This window comes from Meleagris gallopavo, chromosome 6 (genome assembly GCF_000146605.3).
Source record: "Meleagris gallopavo isolate NT-WF06-2002-E0010 breed Aviagen turkey brand Nicholas breeding stock chromosome 6, Turkey_5.1, whole genome shotgun sequence".
Taxonomy (NCBI): Eukaryota; Metazoa; Chordata; class Aves; order Galliformes; family Phasianidae; genus Meleagris; species Meleagris gallopavo.
This window is the reverse complement of record NC_015016.2, coordinates 48424259-48445152: the sequence shown is the minus strand read 5'-3', so window position 1 is coordinate 48445152 and position 20894 is coordinate 48424259. Positions and strand designations below refer to the sequence as shown.

At 40.7% G+C, this 20894-nt stretch overlaps 1 protein-coding gene across 2 annotated transcripts in view; it reads left to right on the top strand.

Moving 5' to 3' along the window:
* The first annotated feature begins 12614 nt into the window (after positions 1-12614).
* Positions 12615-20894, top strand: part of LOC109368347 (mediator of RNA polymerase II transcription subunit 1-like) — a 14193-nt gene continuing 5913 nt past the window's right edge. For both annotated transcript variants that reach the window (XR_004160188.1, XM_031554004.1), the window contains exons 1-9: positions 12615-12856; positions 13862-13965; positions 15050-15134; positions 15503-15557; positions 15984-16116; positions 17126-17154; positions 18798-18869; positions 18974-19048; positions 20099-20169. Coding sequence is in view for 1 of the 2 variants with exons in the window: in XM_031554004.1 (XP_031409864.1) it covers positions 12793-12856; positions 13862-13965; positions 15050-15134; positions 15503-15557; positions 15984-16116; positions 17126-17154; positions 18798-18869; positions 18974-19048; positions 20099-20169 (688 nt within the window). In the remaining variant the exon portion in view is untranslated. The remainder of the gene's footprint in view (positions 12857-13861; positions 13966-15049; positions 15135-15502; positions 15558-15983; positions 16117-17125; positions 17155-18797; positions 18870-18973; positions 19049-20098; positions 20170-20894) is intronic.

The window sequence follows — 20894 nt, the reverse complement described above, 5'->3', positions numbered from 1 at the left end:
GTGCGGCCGTGTGGTGAGGCGGGCGGAGGTCCGCAGCCGGCTGTGTGCTGCCTTAACCCGCCCGGTAACTCGCGTTTCCCGCCTGTTCCGGCCTTATCTTTTGAGCGCGACATCCTTGTTTCGTGTCTGCTGCTCTCCCCCCAGGTGATCTTTGGTCACGAGGCGCGTTCTTCAATGCTAAGGAGATAAGTCGCAGACATCTGTCGCCGAGTTTATCAGCCATGATTTTTGGCGTGGAAAGCAGAAAAGGAGCCTTCCCTGAGGGACCAGTGCAAGCTGCACCAGCACTCACTGGCATTCACTCAGCATTAAGTTCAGTCTAGAGCTTAGCAACTATTATCATTCCCACAACGGACATGAAGCACCAAGATTCCTACATTATTATTTTTTAATATCCAGGGATATAAATATCCATGCGTGAAGGGTTCTATAGCCCCCAACCAAAACGGGGCTGAAAAAGGAGAGTTCCCATTTTCATAATCAAAATTCAAATAGCAGCTTCCCCAGTATATCTTTCATTATAAAGTCAGCAGCTTAATTGGGAGCTTTGTGTAAACACGGCGTGAGCAATGCGGAGTAACCTAATGATAACATAGAAATGGGCTGCTAAGTACATATTTGTATTTTATGAGGCTGCAGCCATTCTGGTGTTTGCTTCACTGAAGACACAGCTGGCAATCAGAGCTTCAGCCAGCTGGGCTTTGTTTTTTTTTTTTCAGAATGCTGGTGAGAATGGGGGAAAAACATGAGCAGAAACTACACAGTCTTGAGCACTTTTCTCCTCCCTACAATGGCTGTGTGTGGTTTCCAGGTTTGGTAGTTGGAGTTTTTATCAGCTCTGATGGAAATCTTCCACCTCCGTGCTAGCACAATGCAGCCTTTGTGTGCAGTTTGCAGAGCGGGTGCATTTTAAGACCTGTGCTGTTCTCTGTGCTCAGCTTTGTGCAGGTTCTGACATCTTAGACATGTAGCCAGTGTTTAGGCCACCTCCCTCTAGGCTTTGGTTTCTTGGGCCTCACATTTCAGTATGAGCTAATTTCTGCACACTCCTCAGAGTCTGAGAAACTGTTAGCAATAAAAGAGCAATCCAGATGCAGTTCTTTATGATTTATTACCAGAATAAACTCATTTACACAAAGAAATTTTGGATCCTGTTTAAACTAGAGAAGGAATGCTGGTAATACCAAGTCAACAGAACAGTGAAAAAGAGACACATTTTGGGTATTTCACCACAGGGGAACGTTGCATACTAATTAGGCTTAGTCTCTTAATGAGACCATAAAATTGTTGAAGAGTAATAGAATGACTCTGTACATTCTGGCTCAGGAGCCTTCAAGAATTTCTGGTCCAAATTTGGCATCTCTGCATATTTACACGCTGTATTAATTTATAAATACCTATTTGCAGCACTCCTCAGTTGAAAGAGTCGTAGTTCAGGTGGCATTAATACTGGTTCAATACTTCCTACTGTGCCAAGAAGTCAAAATTAACATGTTAATTTTGCCTCCAGTGATTATTCTGTCCCGAGCATCCACATTCACCTGAAATCATGCAGTTTTAGGGATCATTAATTGTAGGAAAGACATCACTTGTGGCTAACAAAATATATGTGCAGTCGCTGGTGTCTTCCCTTTCCTGATCCCTTCACCTTTTATTAATCAGTAATCATACCCCTTCACATTGCATGGAGGAAGGAAGCTCCACTACTGACACTGACAGAGTCTTTGTATTGCTTTGATAGCTGTTTGCATCATAACAAAAAACAAAACAAAACAAAAAACACCGAACAAATACATTTTTTTGGTCACTGGCATTATGGTTAGATCAGGAGTGAAACTCTGAAACTAAGCTGTTGATTGTCCTGCTTTATTCTGCTTTGATTTGCATTGTAGAGTAGTCTGTGAGCACACAAAAAGGGTTTGCTTAGGAAGAGATGCTGAGGTGCACTACAGGAGTGCACCTAATGCACTTACACTGCTACTGAGCATTCTGTCTAGGGAGCAGACCAGAGCTGGTTGAGCTGTTCCAGAATGACCTTCCCTCTGTAACAGATACAGTGTGATTGTGGTTACCAGGTCCTTAATCCAACTGTTTCATGCTATAGATACGCTTCTTCTGCACCACTCTGCTTGATAACGTAAGCACAGCCTTTCTCCTTTTGAACTCCCTTTATAGCTATCTTGTTTGAGACAGCAAATGATATTCTATTCTGAGTTTTTCCCATGGCCCAAACTGCATATTATAATGCAATAAAAAACAGTTTATAGTAAATCCCTCAACCTTTGTGTGTGCCCTGGCACCTTGCCTAAACCAAGTGGAAAAAAAATCAGCTCTTCAACCTCAAACTAGCATAAATATTTCCATGGAAATGCGTTACATGAATATTTCCCATTCGCTCGCTAACAAGTGACTGTAGTGAAAGCATCTCTACAGAACTTGTGACACTTTAGGACATTATTCTGGCTTTTCAATGTCAGAAAGCAATTGGAGTGTCAGAGTGAGTGTTGTAACTCTTCCCCTCTGTTGACTGCATCAGAACTTAGGGTTGGGCTGCACAAGGTAATTGCAAGTCTGAACTCATCAATGCTTTCTGCTCTTTAGTGCTACACAGTGGGCACCCAAAGCAGATGTGGCAGATATTTGTGTGTAGCTCTAAGGATTTACATAGTAATTGTCCTTTCTTGTTGTTTTTAAATGTATTACTGTATGTGCCAGAACAGTTCTGCGCATGAGATACTTGCAGAGAAAAATTACAAACTGTAATTAAGCAGAAATTTAATTAAGTGCCACTAGTATTTTCATTATTTACCATAATTATAGAAGAATTATATAGAATATAGAATATAGAAGTTATTTCAGAAAGCTGAGGATAAAATAAATACACAAAACATTTCCAAATCTTTCAGAAAAGAACAGTGATGTGCAGCTTCCTTACACAGGTTACAAAATTAAGAACAAAACATACATGTTCCCATTACAATAGCACACATTTTATTGCACACAATAGGTATCTACAGCATAACAAATGTAACACTATCATTTTATTTTAGATTTCTATTGATATGAATGAATGAACCCTGATCTTTGGAAAGTGCAGTCTTCACCACCATGCCGTACGTAAAACAGCTGTTCTTCCTTCGGAATCTCAAGAAATCTTCCAGGGTGAGAGAGTCTTCATTTTGCTGAGAACAAAATGGAAAAGAAACAAAACCACCTACTGGTTTTTGTGGATACCCTCCAATTGCAGCACAGGATCAATTAGGCTGGCATCTGCAGTGTCTGTGGGTGTGGAGGCCTTTGTGTTGAGTTCCTGAGCTGAAATCAATACAGAGTTGATAGGATTTCTTGGTATTATGGGCAATTTCTTTTATGCTGCCTGCACAGCTGTATTAGAATTTATTAGAAAGCATTTTATTACCAATGCAAAAGGATGTGAGAAATGTATTTGTGATTTAATGGAGTTTCAAAGTAGCAGGACTGAAGAAAAGAAACCACCATGTATTCTGGGAAAAATCACCCACCAACAAAAGGAAAGAGCTAGAAGGTTTCACTTGCCACCATCTTGTACCAGTTACAAGAGTTCTACATTACAGAGAGGATGGAGCTACAGACATATATACTTCTGGAATCAAGTTTATTTTCGTGCCTAATACCAGGTTCCACAACTGCAGGTTTTGGTGGACAGCCTACTGAATTGGAATTCAGGTAATTTTCATTTTAATCTCACTTTGTAAGTGACTCTGGTCTTGACTAGTCCATTGTCTGCCCCTCTTCCATCCCAACTTTCATCTGCCTTCTATATGTAGAAGTTGAACTCTATAGGGTAGAGATGGCCTTCATCTTTGTTTTTGAAACTTGTATAGCATGTACAGGAATGTATTTATGATGTGCACAGATAAATGTAAGCTGCTAACAAAATGGAGCAATCCAGTTCAGATTCTGAGTACTACACATCAACACATACACATATGAGAAGTTTGTGTGGGCAGTTGCTCCTACTACTCTGACTCAGTGCAAGGACATTTCAGTGTCACTTGACTGAGGGGCTTTCCATCATCAGTGACCACCTCCAGTCCTGTTACATGTATCCCCATACACTTGCAAACAGATACGTACAACCTAAAAACAAGATAGTGGAATTACTGTAATAAACTGTTGGCTAATGAGATACCTGCATTTGCTTAACTCTCTTTGCTTTCCAAGTGATGTTATTCTTAGTACTCCATCTAGGCTAGTCATGGCACTTTGCCCTCACAGCTTTCTTACCATTGTGTCTATAGAAGAAATTCTTTGAAGTGTCTTGAATGAGAACAAATCTGAGAGTAATGTGTTTCTAGTCATTTATGCCATTGTTCAGCGGAGTAGTGAGAAACGACATAACGTTAGTTGGTGACTAGGAATCTGGAAATCTGAGATTCAGCTGTTGCAGCACTACTGGCTTATGGGATGTGAGAGCAAACACAAACATTACTAGGAACACAGTTAAGAAATTACCAAATTTCTAATTACATACAAGCACTAAAATACATAATAGTGTTTGCTACATTTATAGTTTAACTAGCTTGATTTTACAAAATAGGAGAGGAAAAGTACGATTAAAATGCTTAATCCAAGCAGAATGATATAAAATACGTAGTTGGGACTGAGCTCCATTATGGTATTATATTTCCTGAAAAATGTGTTCCTCCCACATACACTATTTTACTGAAATCAGTATTTTCCACTGAGTGCTGTTTCTTTTTCAGGCTGCATATTATATAACCCAGTTCCTGATATATATTCAGCCAGAACACTTAGACCTAAGAATCACCTCCTGACCAATGTTGGTTCAGAATAGCTCGAAGTAGAAGTCACTTTGCACTTGTGTATAAAAAATAACACAAAATATTGTGGTTTTTTTTCTTCTAATCTTAGTGATGTCTATATCAATATTTCTTCCGTCTTTTTCCTTTATTGCCTTTTCTGCTTTCCATACCCCTCCTCTTCTCTTGCTCCCATTCTTCATAGTTCTACTTTTTCACAATTTTTATGTGCTTTTTCGGAATCTTTCCTCTTGTGTTTCTGCAGTCTCTTTCTTCGTCCCTTTCTTTCTTCCTTTGAGGGCTTCCTTCTTACTTCAGTTGGAGATTTGTTACAGTGGAGCCTGTTAAACTAACTAAGCTGCAGCTTAGTTGACTTCAGCTGTCACTTTCTCTCCCCCATCTCCTTTTTTCCCAGTCTGGAAAAACAAGATAATTAACTTTGTCTCCTGACCTTTGAGACCTACTAATGGAAAATTCTCCTTTGCACAGTTGCTCTGTCTTTCTCTATTTCACCTCTTCTCTACCTCAGTTGCCTTCTCAATGCTTTTCATGATTTTCAGCTCCTCAACTAACTCTTAGCTCCCACTCTCCCTCCTCCCCCCTTATAGCAGTAACATTTTCAATGCGGACCTCCAACATATCAGTGTATTACTGATTTTGCCATAATCTACGGGCTATTTGCCCTTTACATGCATTTTGTCTTGATTTTGAAGGAGTGCTGGAGCAGCTTATAAATAAATGGTTCCACCGATTTCAGCTACAGTCACCAAAGAACTTGAATAATGGTGCAATTTCTGCTTCTGGCTATAAAAATGATGAGAAGTCATAGAAAGATGAGAGTTGTGGATGAGCAAAGAATGCCCAGTTATGAATATCGCTTATGCTGTCTTTTATAACCCTGGAAATGGAAAATGTTTGCGTGTGAAGCCAGCCTTTCTGTGTTCAGTTCATGAGGTTAGTTTAAGTCACAGTCACATGTCCCTCATACCTTTAGGAAAAGACTCAGACTGTGAACACTTGGAGAGTATAGTGCTAGCATCAATCAGAAACCAAATGTAAGCCAGCTCCTGACTGCTCTGAGGAAAAGATATGCACTGTCAGTCAGTGCATTTCAACATCCATGACCATTTGCTACCAACCTATTTTTTGATATCTTTCTATACATCTGGCACAAAAAGATCTTAATCATTTTCAGTGAAAGGAGGAAGCAGTCAAAGCTTGTCAGCCATTACATGCCTCAGTCTGCAGTGCCAGAAATGTATCCAGTAAGCTGTGATCTGAACTGGCTCAGTCTATATGGCTGTAGTGAAATAAAATATAGAGAAAAGTATTGTGATGTTACTGTCAGGGACAAAATATTTACACTCCATAACTGTGGAGATGATGTAGAGAGTTAAGGAAAGGTGAAAAAACATCCTGTAGCATTTATGGATAGCTATAAACTATAGACCATATCAGACTAGGCTATGAACTTGTTGCTTCATAAAAGCTAAGCGGCATTGGATTTAGCTAACGTTGGATGGCAGAACAGTTAGGATAGGTAAAAGAATTGAATGCATCATTATTTTTGATAAACACTGACTCATGTTCCTGTTGCATGCTCATTTTGTAACCGTGTCACTGCTTATTGCTGTAAAATCCCATGGCACTTCGTGAAAAAAGGCAGTATTACCTCTGATCTCCTGACCAAGCATCGATTCGGATAATCGCAGTGATACCTCACACATCCTGCAGTTCTAACTGGAAACCCTGGTTTCCACTTACAGCTCTGTGTCCCAGTTCTGTATTTCAGCTTACTGTGGGCTGTTCTTTTCTCTGATTGACAGTTCAGCTGAGGGCTTCTGGAAATACGCGATTCCAGTACGCTGCTGGAATTGGGCCAGTGAAGATATTGCAGTGATTTTTTTATTTTTTATTATTTAATTCCTTAGCTGGAAAAAAAACAACAACAACAAAGTCAACACTGGAGGAAAGATTAGTAGAGAAAGTGCCTATCTCCCCCCCAAAAAAACAAACAAATGGAAACACAAAATGCATGTTGCTCTGAATACTGTATTCCCAGAATATCTTCCAAATTGTTAAACTTAAAAAGGATCAACAATCTGCAACATTTTCCCTTTTCTGTAGAAAACCTGGAGCATCTTCATGGAAACAATTAACTCAAATACAGGAATATGACTTGAAAAGCTATTGATCCTTTGTCAGCAGAACAAAGTACCAGTCACTGAAATGGAAAAATCATCAGAAATGAATGAAATACGAAATTACTGAAAATGTTTTCACACTAATCCCAATGCTCCCACGGTGCATGCTGTCAAGCTTATTACTGTGCCAGGAATATAACAAGATGCAGAAAACAAATGACAAAAAGTAAACAAAGTGGCAATAATAATGGATTTCTTAGGAGGTTTCTAAGGAAGCATATGAATTTTAGTACAAAGAGGATAAGATAACCTCTCATTATCTGAGAGTAAGAGAGGATTTATCTGGGGAAAATTATTTTGTAACTGTGCACATTAGAGTTTCTCTTAGAAGCAGTTTTTGCTGAACACACGAACTGATAGTAATCTAGAGCAGGTGGGCATGCAGGATTCATGCAGTAGTTCCTCTTATCTGCTATTGGCTGCTTAGCCAATTGCTCTTTTTTTAATCCATTAACTGACCCAGTTAAAGATTATTGTATCTAATAGCCCTGAGATGCTATACTTAGAACACTCTTAATTATTTAACGTCTAACTCTTCTCTGGAGCATGGAAATTTGATGTGGTAGTTCTGAATACTGGAACAACACCTTGGTCTGAGGAGCTTTCTGACAGTACTTTAGTTGTTTCTCATGTGTGATCTTATTTAATGTTGCAGTTTTGTGTTGGTGTGAAGGGCTACTACTTGTCTTGGAGTATCGTTATGAAAAAATGGCACTGTCCCTGTGGTGGCAAAACTATTTCAGATTGTTTACCTAAATACATACATCTGAGACAGTGGAAAATATTGCATATTTTAAAAGTGAACCTGAGGCTTATCAACTATTCCAGACTGTGACTGCTTACACTTCAGGTCCTTGTTTGTTTGCAGGACGGCTACTGTGCAGACAAAGCAAGAGTGACTTTGCTCCCCTCCATTACTTTGGGATCAGTCTTTTCAAGAACAAATAATTCACTTTTCTCCTTATTCAGAACATGATCAAACCACAGGAGTCACTGTCACATTCACAGGGACTTCAATAGTCCCTGTGACCTGGGTTGACAATTATGAAAATAACCCCAAAAATACCAAATACTCCAAATACTGTGATATGGTATGTGCACATGATCTCATGTTCTGGACTGAGGCAACCTACTTATTTTGCATTGGCCATGATATCTGATCTTGCCTAGCAGAAAAACATTTCAATACTTTTTTTTTTTTTTAAGTTAAAAATAAAGCAAAAAATGCTTCCATAGCATTGCTGAAAATATTTTTAAATGGGTACACATTTAACTCACAGTCAAAGCTCATGATTACACCTGTAGGGATTTTAATGCCAGTTTTAAAAACAGATGAATATGTAAAAGCATAAGCCAAGCTAAATTTAAGGATGTGAGATCTATCACAAGTGAGCAACAACATCATCAATTTACTTAATCACCTTTCACCTCCTTTGTAAAGGCTGAAATGCCAACATATTCATAGAATCATAGAATCATAGGATGGCCTGGGTTGCAAAGGCCCACAATGCTCATCCAGTTCCAACCCCCTGCTATGTGCAGGGTCACCAACCAGCAGACCAGGCTGCCCAGAGCCACATCCAGCCTGGCCTTGAATGAGGCATCCACAGCCTCCTTGGGCAACCTGTTCCAGTGCCTCACCACCCTCTGGCTGAAAAACTTCCTCCTAATATCCAACCTAAACCTCCCCTGGCTCAGATTAAAACCATTCCCCCTTGTCCTGTCACCACCCACCCTCACAAACAGCCGTTCCCCCTCCTGTTCCTCCCTTCAAGTACTGGAAGGCCACAATGAGGTGTCCCTGCAGCCTTCTCTTCTCCAAGCTAAACAAGCCCAGTTCCCACAGCTCCCAGCTATGCACAAGACCACCCAAAATGCAAACCCAGTGTCTTGAGAGCATTGTCCAAATGCTCCTTGAACTGCAGCAGCTTGGGGCCACGATCACTGCCCAGGGAAGCCTGTTCCATGCCTGACCACACTGTCAGTGCAGAACCTTTCCCTCACCCCCAGCTGCCCCTCCCCTGGCACAGCTCCATGCCGGTCTCTCAGCCCTGTCACTGTCACACAGAGCAGAGCTCAGCACTGCCCTCCACTCTCTGTGAGGAGCTGCACTCCCGTGAGGCTCTCACACAGTTTCATGTCCTTCTTATACTGTGGCACCCAAACTGCTTGAGGTGAGGCCCTTCCCTCGCTGGGCTGGCAGTGGCCCTGATGCACAACCCCTGGGCACGCTGCTGGCTGAGATTCAACTTGCCATCAACCAGCACCCTCAGATTCCTTTCCATGGTTCTGCTCTCTTGCCTTTTGTCCTCAAGTAGGTGCGTAAGTCCTGGGCTGCCTCACTGCAGGTGCAGAATATGGCATTTGCTCTTGTACAATTTCATGCATTTGGTGGCTTCCCAGCCATCACATTTGTCAAGATCTCTCGGCAAGATCTCTCTGCCCTGGAGGAGGTGAACAGCTCCTCCAGCTTAGTGTTGTCCTCAAACTTAGCATACATTCGCGTCCTGCATCCAGACACCATCTCCAGACCAAGCCTTACCTTGACAGATTAGGCACTTGATCCTGTAGAGAGAAGTGTGATTTAAAAGGCTTAAAGAACATCACTGATTTTGTTAGCTTGCTTTCTAAATCTCTAAAGTATGAAATAAAATCGTAGGAACCAAATAGGAATTAGGCATCTCCTGTTAATGCCATCAGCAAAATACACTTAGTGCCTTTTTCTAGTTGGACCTACAGAGCAGCCTCTGAGAGATTGCTGATGTTGCAGAGCACCACCTGGATACACAGCTACTGCCCTGCAGAAGCCTTGCTATTGAAATTTGAATGGAGAGAAAATGGAAGGAGATTGCTATTTTCTTTTGTTAACATTGCTTGGGAAACCAGAAGGGCCAGAAGGGGACCACACGGGGAAGGGAAAGCAACCCCTAGGTGAGGACTGATCCCCGTTAAATAAAATTCACTTCCTTACTAAAGTTCAAACACTCGTGGCTCTGTGCAGGGCCAGCAACAAGTGCTGGTCAATGACATCTGCTTTTCCTTACAGAAAAGGAAAAGGATAATAGTTATGACTATACATGTATACATGTATATAACATGTGATGCACAAGCAATTGCTCTGCACCTCCAAACCAATGCTCAGCTAGCCCCCTGAGCAATGGAAGAGCCAGATGAGCTCCCACCTCCTTCAAAATTCCTTTCATGTGATGATATATATGGTATGGAATATCCTTTTGGTCAGTTTAAGTCAGTTGTCCTAATCTGTTCCCTCGCAGTTCCTTGGGCCCTTTGCTGAGAATGGCCTTGGCTCTGTACAGAACTGCTTAGCTATAAACATCGGTGTGTTATCAACATTATTTTTCTCCTAGAACCAAAAACACAGCATCATACCACACACTCTGAAGAAAAATCCATCCCAGCTGAAACTAAGATAGCCAGTATCTCTCCTGTCCTCAGCTTTCCACAGAAATTCTGTGGCTGGTTGAAAGTGACCAATTTAATATCATTTGGTAGGGTCATGGTGGAAACTTTGTGAAAATTTTGTCATCGATGAATAAATGTTTAAGCTTGAAATACTGGGAAGGAATGGATATTTGAGAGTTTTTCAATCTGAAAACATGTCTCCCACAGTATTCTAGAGGAGCTGGCAGCCCGTGGCTTGGACAGCTGGGTAAAGAATTGGCTGGAAGGCTGGGCCCAGAGAATAGTGGTGAATGGAGTTAAATCCAACTGGCAACTGGTCACGGGTGGTGTTCCCAAGGGGTCGATACTGGGGCCTGACCTATTTAATATGTTTATTGATGACTTAGGTGAGGGGATTGAGAGCACCTTCAGTAAGTTTGCAGATGACACCAAGTTGGCAGGAAGTGTTGATCTGCATGGGGGTAGGATGTTCCCTACAGTGGGATCTGGACAGGCTGGATCGCTGGGCTGAGGCCAATGGGATGAAATTCACCAAAAATCAAGTGCTGAGTCCTGCACTTTGGCCACAACAACCCCAGGTTATTTAGACTTGGGGCAGGGCATCTGCGTGGAAGAAACTGACCTGGGGGCATTCATTGATGATTGGCTAAATATGAGCCAGCTGTGTGATGAGGAACAGGGAGTGATTGTCCCTCTGTACTCAGCACTGGTGAGGCTGCACCTGGACTACTGCGTTCAGTTTTGGGTCATCACTACAAGAAAGACATCAAGGCCTTGGAGCATGTCCAGAGAAGGACAGCAAAGCTGGTGAGGGGGTGGGAGCACAAGTCTTATGAGGATTGGCTGAGGAAACTGGAATTGTTTAGTCTGGAGAAGAGGAGGCTCAAGGGAGACCTTATTGCTCTCTACAACTACCTGAGAGGAGGTTGTGGTGAGGTGGAGGTTGGCTTCTTCTCCTTGGACAGGATTAGATTCTCCTAATGGCAGGACTAGAGGGACTGGCCTCGAGTTGTACCAGTGGAGGTTCAGGTTGGACATTAGGAAAAATTTTTTCTCCGAAAGCGTTGTGAAGTGCTGGAGTGGGCTGCTCAGGGAGGTGATTGAGTCATCAGCACTGGAGGTGTTCAAGAAACATTTAGATGTTGTATTAAAGGACATGGCTTAGTGGGTAAATATTGGTGGTAGATGGAGGCTTGGACTGGATGATCTTGGAGGTTGAAGGTCTTGGAGGATGACCTTTGTAATTCTGTGATTCTATGATTCCATGAAAAGCTTCATCCATCAGCTTAATCTTATGGATTCAGCAAAATACACCATGACTGCAAAAGATCTCCCTCAGTTTCTGAATTTCCAGTAGAGGAAGAAGTATTTGTGGCTCGTAGGAAGGTACATCATTTGTTCCACACATAAACCAGCTCTCACCATATTCTAGTGGGACAGATGGAAGTTCTAATAAAATAAAGCCCTAGTGATAGAGGAGAAGAGGATGACAGTAAAAGTTCCGATCTCCACTTCTTTCTCTGGATGTTTCTGGGTACTTTAGAGGTAGCTTTGCAGGGGATGGACCAGCACCCTAGCATGGGACCCACTGCGGACAGCAGGGACAGCAGCACCAATTACAAGTTCATAAGTTGAGAGGTCATAGATAATTCTGGAAAGATGTCTGAGTAATAAATCTTCTCTGTTGTCAGGCCCTTTTACTCATTCATTTAATGGTGAAATCTCAGAGCGAATCTGTATTTTGCCTCTCAGAAGGAAGTAGAAGCAATGGTTGTAATATTTTGGTTGTGATTCCATTGGTTAGAAACATTCTGCGTACAATAGTTCTAAAAATGTAATGTTTTTCTCTAAGAATCAAGCACTAGATTCTTAACATGGACATAGAGTCTTTTTCTAGTAGGACCTACAGAACAGCTTTCTGTTTGAAGACAAGTACCTGCTTTTTTGCACGTACTTCATAGCTCTCCTGAGATTTCCGTGCCCATTTTTTTCTGTAATCTCAATGAGGCCATCAGGCTATTTACTTTTTACTCAGGTACACGCAAGCAAGCCCCAGACCATCTCCCTTTCTCATTATGAGGCTATGTCAGGCACTGCAGCACAACTGATGACACAGCTGAAAACAGAAAGCATGCTGTAAGACAATTTGAAACAGCCATACAGGGTTTTATGTATTATGCTTATCTTGCTGTAGACCTAGCATTTAACCTAGCATAAATTTCAAGTGAGTGCCTGTACAAAGTGCCTGCCAGCTCCTGGGACCCATCTTGTGAGGGAGCAAGCTACCTGCCTTACAGCACCTGTGGGTGCTCTGGTGCAGCTGCTTCAAGTAGGAGCCCTGGTTTCCTGTGGTGTGGGTTGAGATGGAGGAGCGTGGTGGGCAGCAGCAACTGCTGCTTTTCCCCTTCTGCAGGCCTCAAGGCATGGGTGAGTGGGAATTTTCCCTTGGTAAGGGTGTTTGCAAGAGCTTTTTGGGGGGTTTGCTTCTGTTCCTTTCTCCAGCTGAATGAGGTTGCCTTCTTTTTAGTGAGTTGGGATTTCTGCTCTTCTTCTGCTAGGAGAAAGATACTGTCAGGCCCCACTCACCATCCCTGCTTGCTGTATGCAGTAGGTGTAGCAGTCTCCATACAGCCTGCTTCTGAGAGGATGGTTCTAATGTAGCAGCTGTGTCCTCTTTGTCAGAAAAGCATTTTGCTATGCTTCTGGTACTAAGGAGTACAGGGCAGTGTGGGACAAGCTGCAGGGCCTTGATTGCCATTGACTGATCAGTCTGAAGTCTCACTGTCTCAGGCTGGTTCATTAAGAATTAACCGCTCCTGGTTAATTCCTGAGTGGTTGTGGATGAACCAAATCTCAACCGAAGTACTTCATTTGAGTCTTTAAATTCTGGATGAATGTTTATAAAGAGACCAGTGATGGGCTGAAAACACTGTTTCTCCTGGCCTCATTTTCCTTTCTTCCTATTCTAATGAGGGGGGAAAAAAAAGAAAATTGCAACGCACTGCATTTTGAGATTACTCTCCCAGCAAGTTTTGTTTTAGTGAGCTCTAAGTGGGTATAGAAATCTCAATGCCTGAATCCCATGGCAAGTTCAAGGCTGTAGTATTTCTCAATATTGCACGTATGAGATCGTGCGTAGGTAAAGAAAGTCAAGCTGTTTAACAAGCTGAAGATCTTGCAGCATCTCTGTATTTAGTATGGAGATTACTTGCCTATGCGGTATCCCTCAACTTCCTTTCTTCTGTCAGAAGTCTTGCAAAAATTAGCTATCTGTATGCAAAATTTGTTGAAAAATAAACCATTGTTTTCTTTCCTCCTCTTTTGAAACATAACACCTATGATCTTAGTTTTATAATTGTCTTTCTCCAACTTTTCTAGTTGCCTATGTAAATACATAGCATTATATTTAGAACATTTTGACATATTTTTTAGGTGCTGTGGCAGTTATTTCTACAAATGCTTTAATGGAGCAGTTGTATCTAAAATATCAACAAAGACCATGGACTGAAACTCTGAAACTTGTCCATTTTTGCATGGTAAGAATCTCAGATTAGGTGAGAGAAGGATAACTCACGTTAGAGCAAGTTGCCAAGATAACTCAATAACTGCTTGTCTTACAAAAACAACAGCAACAAAAATTTTAAGCACCCATTGAGGCCTGGCTTTTGACTTAACAGTAATAAAATGCACAGATTTGATACTCTAGTAGTTGTTTCTTGCATTAGTTTAACTTTTCTGGGATTGGTAGTAGTAGTCTGATACTTCGATAATGAATTTCCATTCATTATCACTAGTGTATTTGTAGTGTGTAAAGACAACTTCTTATTTATAGAATTGGGAAAAAATGTTATTTTTGCAAAACTATCCTGATGTGCTTCAGCTGCTCTTTGGAATTCTTTCTGCTGTGATCTACCTTAAATCAGTACATGCTTCTTGCCTTTCCAGTGGCTCATGATATATAAGAATCATCTCTGTAAAAGGCAGCTTACTGCAAGTGCTATGAGCGTAATATAAAAACTTGTTTCCGTGCTTCTTCATTTTTAATGCTTAAAATGCTTTATTAATGCTTAAGTGTTCCTCTGAAAGTGATGTCCTGACTTTGACAATGCTGAAAGTGTTTCATCACTGGCTGTTCTTTGTTACTTGAAGTGTGAAGGAGTTTTCAGGGAAGAATACGGAGAGTTTACTTGCCAGTTCAGCTACAACTTATACCCTGACTCTAACCAAGTCAACCCATAGTGCCTACTGAGCTCTCCCTTTCACTCATTCCTTCTAAAACATAAACCTTTGCGTTTTTCTGGTTGATCTCTGGAAGCGTGGTGAAAACAGCTTATGTTAGGAGACACAGCCTTTACTCAGCCTAAAAGCAAAGGGAATGGAAAGTGGTTTTCTGCACCAAAGGCCTCCAATATGTGATTACTGCACTGTAGAGTTTTCATGAATCCACTCTGGACTGCCTCTTCAGAGAGAGCTACAATCATAGCTCACCTCTGTGCTTGATAAAAAGAAGTATTGTTTTGTTGGACTGCGCGTCAGAGTTCTGAAACTTGCAGGCAGTGATGTGCTTTTGTGGCTGTTAATTTATGGGGTCTTTGTCTCTTCTTTTCCCAAATGTGCTAGGATAAGCCACGTCCATCTCCTATCAGTAATGCGCCAGATGGTCCGCTGCTCTCATGCATGGAGAAGTTGCAGAGGACTCTAAATGGTAACAAACTGTCAGTTATCTCAAAGTCTATTTTTTTAGCATTCTTTCCCAGTTCAGACAACTGTATGATTCTCTCTGCTGGCAATATTCTGCATGGTGAAGCCAAACGTGCAAACACAGAGGTGGATGTGTTACAATACTTGTGACTCATCTTTGGGTTAAGCCTTCAGGCTGCAGCTACTCTTGAAGTCTGAGCAGAAGCTCTACTCAGCACAACACTCATTAATCACAGTTGTCATTAATAACAAGAAGTCATGCAAGAGATATCATTTTTTTTATTACCTAAATCACCCTATTTAGAGCAGGATGATAATGTTTCTCCTTTTCAATCATTGCAACTTAATTAAATAACGTTTCCCTTATTACAGATAAATCTTTGTTTTCTGTGATGAACAGATTGGAATCTTTAGCCAAACAAAAAGGGTAAGTTTGTTTATTAAAAAATGCAAATGAGCAAGCAGGGCCCCATGTCCAGTGAGGAATACCATCTGGATGGCTTATCAACTACATTTTTAGCATGGTGTTTTTCTGGGATGCATCACTTGGAGTGGACTTAGCAGGCTAATTGAAAGTGGCAGTTATGGAGGAGGTTGAGGGAAGAGAGGGAATTTGTATCTAGGTCCCAAAGCTGCAAACTGAGATAAACAGTTTCCAGCGAACTGACACGACAACATAAAGAACAGAGAAAGGTTATATTGCCTGGTTGGATATTTTTTATAAGCTGAGCCAAGGAGAAGTTATTTTTAAAGCATCCTTGGTGTCTCTTCCCACAACCAAGTAAACTATACTCATTTCCTTTTTTCGAGTGACATTCAGATACACAATTTTTTTTTCCTTCTCTCTCCTTAGGCTTAACTCTCATGTTAGCCCCAGTGGGACTGCCTGCTACATAACCTCAAACATGTTTTATATAGAAGTACAGCTGGAGAAGGATGGAAGGGTGATGGATGTAAAGCTGGCTCACCTTGGAGAGGCTCCTGTGGTAAAGTTAATTTTCTGGCTGTCACCTCCCTGTAGTTTCTCACCTGGCTTTCAGCTGTGATGTCAGAAAGTCTTCAACTTCCTTTTGATTTTGTCACGCCTGGCAGTCTCTGCATGACACTAGGCACCCATTAGGCATCTGAATTCTCACCTAAACTTACAGCTCAGCACAGATGTTAATTACTGTAGCTCTAAATATCAAGGTGAAACTCAGCTGACATGCCCAATTTCCAAGAAGTTTCTGGTACCCTGCATAAATATAGAATTATAAAATAGTCTCCTACCAAGATGTAGTGCAATATATGTTATCAGTGCAGATGTCTTTGAATGTCTTGGAGCTTTTACCAGAGAGCTTTTTCCTTCTTCATTCTTTTTAAGTATATGCATTCCTGCTAATAAGGATCCTTTTTTCCTGCAAAATATTTGAGGTATTGGCAAAATACCACTCCGCAGTTCACACAGCATCTTCTGCAGTTGTTTGGTGCTACAAGTGAGCATTTGGATCACAGTTAAAACAACTAGCTGGTGCAGACTAATTGTCTGTGGGTGGAAGCATAAACTATGATCAATAGCCCTGTGCTACTTAAATAGAATAGCTTGAATTTCCTGGAAAAAAAGGGACCAAACTAACTGCAAATTAATGTAAAGCACAAATGCTTACTGATAAAAATCATTTGATGCTGGACAGTATTACTAGGGAAATGCATAGCCAGGGAATTTTAGCACAGTAACTGCCTATTAAAGGAAAAAACTGGCAAAGGTGCTTTTTTTTATTTTTTATTTTTCCCCCTGAAACTAATATACCAACAAGTTATTTCAGCTAATTATATCCTCTTCCACAGAGTTCTCGTAGTTATGATAATAAAATAATATAATGATGTTAGTTTGATATTTTTTTAATAATTTATAATTTAAAGTAGTAAGGAATAAGCTTATCATTATCAGTGTGTTTCTCAGAGATGTTTCACGAATGGTGATAAGAAACACGAAACTGTTCTCTCCTGTTGTAGATTTGTGATGACTTGGTGCAGCACCTAAGGTAAAGAACTGTGTGTGGAGTCTCTTGTTGAATGGAAAGGAATTCCTGAGTCTTGTTTCCCTGAATGCTGTGGAGAAGTCAAGGCTAGGATGGTTTTGGTGTAGTAACACAAATTTTTTTGTAACAAAACAGTACAAGAATCTGGAAACAATAATTGGAGTTGAGAAAACAACAGACTGACACCTTTTATGGAATTTTATGTGGGAGGCTGGTTTCAGTGCTCTGCAATTGAAGGTTGATATTGTTATTTCCAGATTACAATCTGTAACTTCAAGGATAACATAGAATTTTAAAAAGATGCTCCGAACTTTACTTTTTTCTCAAGTCACTTCATTGAAAACAGCTAAATTGCATCTGCTTCTGTGGGTGGTAGAGAGCAACGTTGTACAGCAGTACATTGGCTCTGGCTGCCAGTTGAATGTAGCTGTTGGATACTGGTATTTTTGTTGGCTTCAGGGAAAAAAAAATAAAATTACAAATCAGGCCTGCACCTTACACATCCAATCAGAAGTTCCCCAGACAATCTTATCAAAATTCCGTATTTACTAATAATGAACATGTTTAAGGAACTCTATTCCTCTTTAAATATCTTGGCAGAACATTTGAAAAGACAGAATAATGATTGATTGCGTATTTCATCTCTCTTTTATGTGGCCCTGTAACGCATCATCATTTTTTTTCTAGTCCTCTTTCCTCATAAATGAAGTTACATTTGTTTTTATAGGTGTAAACAGCTGTCTTGGAGCTTTAACTTGCATTTTTGTAGGCTTTTTGACTCCTAGAGGCGTTAACTGCCAGCAGTTCTGTTCTGAGTGATGGCAGATAGTACTCATAATGCCTATGGTAACTACTTGTCAGCGTTCTTGTTTTTGTGAGGATATGACATAGAGTGCAAATATCACTTCTGCAGTGCCTAGTGCAATATTTCAATTGGTCCTAAGGCACAGCTTGGCACCACGTGTGTGCCTGTACCTACATGCCTGCTTCCCCTCCCTTTCCCCCGCTTCCCAAACAGACCAGTTGGAAAGTCATAAATGAAGTAGAGCAACTTGCTTGCATTTCTGTGTGGGAAGGATTTGTCCCAGTGTGAAAGTCCAGCAGGTTTTACTTGGCCTGTCTATGGCCACACACTGCAGCCCTACCTGCACACAGAGAGTGGAGATAAGCCTTGAGCATGGCCATCAGTGTGACTGCAGCATGGGAGAGTTTAGCAGGGTGCTGTGAAGTGCAGTGTTAATACAGTCCTTGATATTTTGATGAAAAGAACACTGTATGAGTGCACGGTGTTAGGGAAGTGTCACTAGATGACTAGCTTTATTGGAACATCAGGGAGAGTGCTTGCAGCTGATGAGCTACATCTTGAGCTGTCAGATTTGTGTATCGTGCACATTTATTGCTTTCAGTAATGCATATTTAAATGGTGTCAACTATAATTACATTGCTTTTTGCAGCAGAGCCAAGGATTTACATTTCCTGGTATCTTCTAAGAAAACTCAAAAGCAGTACTGTTACGTGCCAGATCTGATAAGAAGGGAGACTATGTCGTTGTTTCAAATGATGCCTTTTCTAACAAGTTAGGTATAAAAAAACTTACTATCCATCTCATTAAGTGGTGTGATAGTAACTGGTTTTTTTATTGTTAGGATGAAGAATTATGACGCATTTGGAAAGATTCTAGAAGACCTGTCAAATCTGTATCAAATTCCAGGAAACAGGTTGCAACTAATTGTTACTTGGAAGATTTAACTATCCATAGACTATCCATAGTCTAGCTTTTGTGTACTTATAAGCACAGTAATGTATCTTCTCTCTCTCCCAGTGAAATGAAAGCTAAGGGTTACCTTGCATTGCAGTCCCTTGAAAAAGATCTTTATTCAATGTCTCTTCTACACAGGTAACTTGAAGTCTACTCCTTTCCCTCCTTCCTTTCCCTTTACTTCTAACTCTGCCCCTGCATTTCACTACAAAAAACCAAGGCAGCTGATCTAATTACAGAACAGGATGTGGAAACCTAATGAATTTTCTCCCATTGGAAAGCTGGAAGACTTTTGTGGTTTGCCAGCCTCAGACACACCAAACAAGATCAGCTGCTGAGCTCCTGAGGTTTATCTTAGAGACTTGCAGTGAAATTGGTTAGCCACCCAGCCTGGGCGTGTGTGTGTGAAAACAACTGCTGGGAGAAGACAGAATGTTGTGGAGTCATTGAGAACTTTTTTTTTTTTTTAGTCAATCATTTTTTTTTTAATCCCATCTATTTTTGCAGCAGTAGAATATACCTTTGGTAGTCCTGCTTTTTTGGGTATCTCATTTTTCTCTTCAAGATCTAGAGAGGAGAATGGGCGCAGTATCTTTCCCTCCATCCTTCCTTTTCTCATTTCTCCTTTTGAGGAGCAGGCTTACAGATGGATGTGAACAGATTTCCCAAAGCCTTCTGGTAATTCAACAGTGATTTTTCATTCTTTTCAGAAAAGCAGAGTTGAGGGCAATGCTTTCCTTCTTGACATGACATCCTTGCTAATATTACTTCAGTTAAATAGATTATTTGTCCCTTTTATGAGATCAGTTAATGCACTGCAGAGCTTTAATGCACACCTACATAACTGTACATTTACAATCATATTTGAGGTTTGAGATCAGCTCCATTTGATTCAGTTTATCCAGGTTATTTTTGCCACTCTTTGCTCAGTCATGCCTGTATTTTTGTTCCCTTCAATTCTGGTAAACAGCACAACAAATTTCAACCTGAAAAAGCTGAGGTGCAGGGCTAAAGCTGGAAGCCTAAGTAATGCATGAGTGGAATGACAGTATTTTGGAAGCTGATGTAACAAATGGAAACATGATCCACTTCCCAAGAAAGCACTGTGTAAATAGTGCAAGATATCCTTTACATCAACCTCACCAGCTCTGCAACTTAGGAAACACTAATCAAGATGTTTTGAACTAGATCACAGGATGTAAACAGAATTACTGAAGTACTTCATGGAAAAGTAGGACACCTGGTGCCAAGAACTGGAGGTGATTATTATTATCGTTTCCTTCACTAGTTCAAAAATACTGTAATGAAAAACCCCACTGCACTGATCTTGTTTTATTTTATTTTTTTATTTTTTTAATAGAAAAGACCCTCTGTTTTAAGTGCGTGTGCTTTATGGACTTACTGGGTCTCTATTCTCTGATACTGTAGAGACATCCACCCAAGGAGGAAAGACAAGGAGGCCAGGTGGCTTATCAGCTACTGTAGCAATTGACTTCGCAGCTGCCTAAAAGCAAAGCCACAAAACTTTGAGGTTATGTGGGAAGCCACATTTTGGGAGTAACTGTGAGATGGCAATGGCAGCAGCCCAGATAATACCAATGTTACATAAAAGGCAAATACAGTAAATTTTTATGCCCTATCAGTAGTGAGCTTCAATTGTAAGCATGTCACAGTTCATAAAAGTACTTCTAATAAGTGCTAACATTATGCTGTTGTGCAGCAGTATTATGAGTTCTTATATTGCAGACTAGTTGCTAAAAGCTAGAAGTTCAGCTAATATCTCTTAAGGCACAACAAAAGGTTATTGTGCAAGATAAAACTTTTGAAAGATGTCTGATGACTTCGTATATTGGGGACTAACCTGTTAAACACTAAGAAAATGCTGTGATTTGAACATATGCTGTAATTAGAGATTTTAGTAGATTAGTAGATCTTACGAGGTATCTTTTCTGCCCATCCTGTACTTTTCTTTTTTTTTTTTTTT